At 41.1% G+C, this 4,340-nt stretch overlaps 1 protein-coding gene across 1 annotated transcript; it reads right to left on the minus strand.

Moving 5' to 3' along the window:
* Positions 1–3,298: 3,298 nt before the first annotated feature.
* PHACADRAFT_201755 (uncharacterized protein) lies at positions 3,299–3,877 on the minus strand (the record flags this gene model as incomplete). Its single annotated transcript, XM_007402038.1, has 1 exon — positions 3,299–3,877. One exon carries the CDS (start codon positions 3,875–3,877, stop codon positions 3,299–3,301), a length of 579 nt encoding a protein of 192 aa, XP_007402100.1.
* Positions 3,878–4,340: the final 463 nt, after the last annotated feature.

Below are 4,340 nucleotides of genomic sequence, written 5' to 3' on the forward strand. Positions count from 1 at the left end.
TGGAGACAGTTACATTGGTATGTTTTACCAAATAAATCTGTATATTTATATCTCTACAACACTCAGGAATAGAGATACAAAATTTGCTGTATGGAATAATCTTTACTAGCAGATACATTCAGTATACCACTATGGATATTCCAGCTGCTGGTGATGTCTATAGAATACAAGCATACATCTCTTTATTTTGTAATGAATTCAGTTGTCACTGCAGCTCATTCATCCAATTTTTTTATTATGCTCTAATTTTGTTACAGTAACATCATACAGCATAGGATTTTACTAAAACTTAACCATATTTTACTCTGAGGTCTGTGTCATTGTATAAATTTTACAATATTTATTTATTTTTCAGCCATTTTCACTACATTTTTTCTGGCACCTGATGCTTGCATCAAAGTGATACCTCAGAAAGATGCTAATAGTAGCCTAGTATAATATCTGTATATACACTATCTGGCTAGGTACAGTAGTTGTGGAGATACAAAGAGATTACAACACCCCTTTGTAGTGTTGTGTGTTATTTTTGGCAGCCACTGTAAGTCTTATATAAATGGTGATATCTGAGTTATTATTATTCATATTGCAGGATAAAAGAAATGAAGAAATTGTACCACTGAGCATATATGCTACAGCCCACATAACTCTAGCCAAAAAAGAGTATATTTGAGTGTAGTAAACTATTACTGCATGTACTTGCCAAATTATAACCTCTAGAAAACCTACATCTGGAAAACAATTCAAGTTGCAATGAAGTCCACAAGTACACACCTACAGCAGACACCAAATGTTGGCACACAATTGTGCTCAGCAGAAACTGTTAATTCTAAAATATTTATATTTTGTCTTGTATATACATACCAAATCGCTCGCACCTTATTCTGAACTCAGAGAACAGTAAAAAGGCTAGTGCACCCAAGCCTAATCCAAGCTGAGGCTTCTGAGCCAGGCTTGGGTTTGACTATACTCTGAGTCTGATCTTGAGCTCACTGCCAAGCTTGACTTAGGCCACACTTTTTAGGCTGGGCTTGGAGGGCTCATAGACTTGGAGGCCCAGCTCGCACATCACAATCTCTTACTGTTGAGCCTTAGCTCCAACCTATAGTTATTCTTGCCTACCCCTTGTAGTTGTCTGTCCTAGTCTCTGACAGACCTGTTCTGGCTGTAGCTGGTGTTAGAGTGTGATTATCACTGACAGTTTGAACATGAAGGTGAATGAATTGAGATGGCCAGCGGGAAATCTAAGCAGTGAAGGTCTAATGCATTCAAAGCTAGCTTAGACTTGAAATTATAAGCAAGTTGGAAGCAAATCTGAAAGGTTAAAAACCTTGGAACCATGATCTTAGAAGAATTTGATCTTGAAAAGAATGGTTGGAAATCTATAGAGTAAGCGATATTCTGATGCAGAGAAGAAGATTACTTCCGGCAAAAGGCTCAGAATTAAATGGGGTTTGTGGAACAGATGTTTTGGCTCGTTCTTGGGGGAAAGAAAGGCATTGGGAATTAAGAAATGCCATCAGTTCGAGGACATTTCTTGGTGCTTATGCAATTTGCTTTCAAAATCTCTTAGTAAAGAGCAAACTGTGTGTACTATGTAGTCTGGTTAGACAACTCAGTAAGCTATGGTGTTCTCATGCATTTAAGCAGCTAAGTGTACATGAGACAGATGCAGCATAGCATATAAACTAGCTCATTCAATATCCAATCTTCACCTAAACTCTAATTGTACTCAAGAGATCATCATCACAAGCTTTTACCAGGCAGTGCAGCATTAAGCAAATACAAACTAATCTTACGAGCATAGGCTAATAGGTTAAAAGGCTTATAATTAATACAATAGATATTATAATTAATAAAATAGATATTTACACTCATAAACTATGTATCTTACATCTTTGTATGGCAAGATCATCCACATCTAAAGTAATATGCGATCACCAGCATTTAGTGGTGTGACTTCATCAAAGTTCAGTATGTTCCAGGTCCTTCAAAGGTAAGTGCCTTTATTTGCACCTTTAAGTGTTTTCTGGTGAGGTTTAAGCTTAGCTTGAGGTTCTGAACCAGGCTTTTTAAGGCTTGTGAACTTTAAGCTCAGTCCTGCATATTATTATATTAGATATAAAGTTAGCTTCTGTAATTGTAAGGTATTACTATTGCATACACACTGCCATTGCTGTCATGAGCAAAATATTCATATTAAGGCAGTGCAGATGATGGGGAGAAATTTTGTAATAGCAAGGAATGAAGAAACTGTGCCCGCAGAGCACCTGCACTGCGGCCCACATCACCCTAGTCCAGGGTGGTTATAGTGAGAGGAACATCTATCTGATTGCCTTGGTGCCCTTTTATAAAGCACTTAGATTTAGCTAGCTCCTGTAGAGCTTCCAGTGCCAGTTCATCTTCTGGAGCAGCAATCTTCTGAAGGACTTCATGTGTAGCCTCTTGTAGGTGTTTCTTGTGCACCCATCCATGAAGCACATCAATTGACCGATTTGTTTTCTCTTGAATACAATGGAGAGTCCAGAGGCAGCTGAATGAAGCAGCGTACATAGACCTCAGAGACTTCTTCTCAAAGTTATCTTCATCTCCCTGACTCTTAGGTTGCAATTCTGAGCTGTTTGATGTATGAGGAATCAAGCACGAGTTTTGCTCGCCCTGCTTCTTTGCAGGAGTCGCCTCTTCCATCTTAAAACTTGCACAGCTAGAATAAATAGAACTGGAACTACAACAGCCAGAGTCTTGCTTCTGTTCCGAGGGTACCAATAAGGGAGATTTTACTGGGACCCTTTGCCAAAACCTTCAGTGGTCTTGGACTCATCTTCTTTGTTCTTAATTCTGTTCAGGACTTTCTTCAACTCGTCCACTTGTTCCTCAAGTGATGATACCATCTGCCTTGCCTCCAGTCCAGACTTGCAAGGACAAAACCTTGCTTGGTGACCCTTCTCACCACAGCTAAAGCAGAGCTTTTTCCACCTTGCTTTATCTACATCCATAGGTTGACCATGCCATTCAAAAGTGAGACCAGTCCCATCATGCCAAGTGGGTATATTCAAGGTTACCCTGGATGAGTTTCCAGTCGCATCTGCCTTTTTGTGCTCGTTCTCAGAGCTTTTCTTCATCTGCTGAGGCTGTGCCTGCTTGGCAGCCTTTCTGAAGAGTTGCATCTCCTCAAACTGTCTCCATTGTCTGTCCAGCTTACAATCACATGCCTTCTAATTAGCTAGGTCTGTAGGCATGTGTTCGAGGCAATAGATGGAAGTAGCAAGACCTGAACAAATCCCAAATTCAAACTGGTCCTTCAGTGCCTTGTCATTCCATGAATATAGGACTTATATTCTTCAAAGGCGACAATGTACTCGTCAGCACTCATGGATCTCTGCTGCAGCTTGTCAACTGAATTGACAGTGGGATCAGCAGCACCAAATAAAATCTTCAACATCTCTTCAAAGTCTTGCCAAGAGATATACATGTAGGTACCATCCATTCCATGTTGCATCATAAAGCGTCTAGCCCAAGCTTGAGCTTGGCCAGCCTTCATATAGAACAGGGCATAGGTGATATGATCATCTTCATCTTGGTAGACATTGGTGTCAGCCCAGAAGACAAGGCAAAGTTGATGAAGGAAGGCATCAAGCTTAGACTCAGAACCATCAAAGGTGTCTGGCCTAGCGGCGTCAACCTTCTTTTTCTTTTGAGAAAGGTGGGCAGCTTCAAGGAGGATACGATTATGAGCAGCTTGAACTTGACTCTTCAAACATTCTTCATAGCCAACCCTGGGGTTGTTGTTGTTCTGTGCCAGAGCTTGAATCTGGGCGTGCAGCTGGGTGATCACATCTGAGTCATCTACTTGCATGACATTATGAGTAGCACCAGGCATAGCTGCAGGTTCCTAAGAGGCAGGAACAGAGAATAGGGGTTGAGGTATAAGAAGAGACAACAAGGATGCTAAGGAGTACATCCTTAGGGGGTGAACAGCTGGATGTTAAGGCAAAGCTGCAGTGTAGCTACTAGAAGCCTTGAGCTTATATCAGTGACGACCGCACTTCAATACTAACAACAGCTAGCGCAGCTCTGCCAGAGGGTAAGACAGGCAACTATAAGGGATAAGCAAAGATAACTATAGGCTAGAGCTAAGACTCAACAGCAAGAGACTGGGGGTAGAAGGAGCTGAACTCCTGAGGGGCAAGGCAGTCAAGAGTGATGGTCAGAGTAAAGACCAGCTCAAGGCTGGAGATCTTATTCCAGAAAGTTTGCAGCCTTATATACCTTACAGGATAGGTACTGTACAGTATTACCTAAGCACACACTCACCTGCTTCAAAGTCCTATATAGGAGCTAAG

This window comes from Phanerochaete carnosa (assembly GCF_000300595.1).
Source record: "Phanerochaete carnosa HHB-10118-sp unplaced genomic scaffold PHACAscaffold_16, whole genome shotgun sequence".
NCBI classification, from domain to species: domain Eukaryota; kingdom Fungi; phylum Basidiomycota; class Agaricomycetes; order Polyporales; family Phanerochaetaceae; genus Phanerochaete; species Phanerochaete carnosa.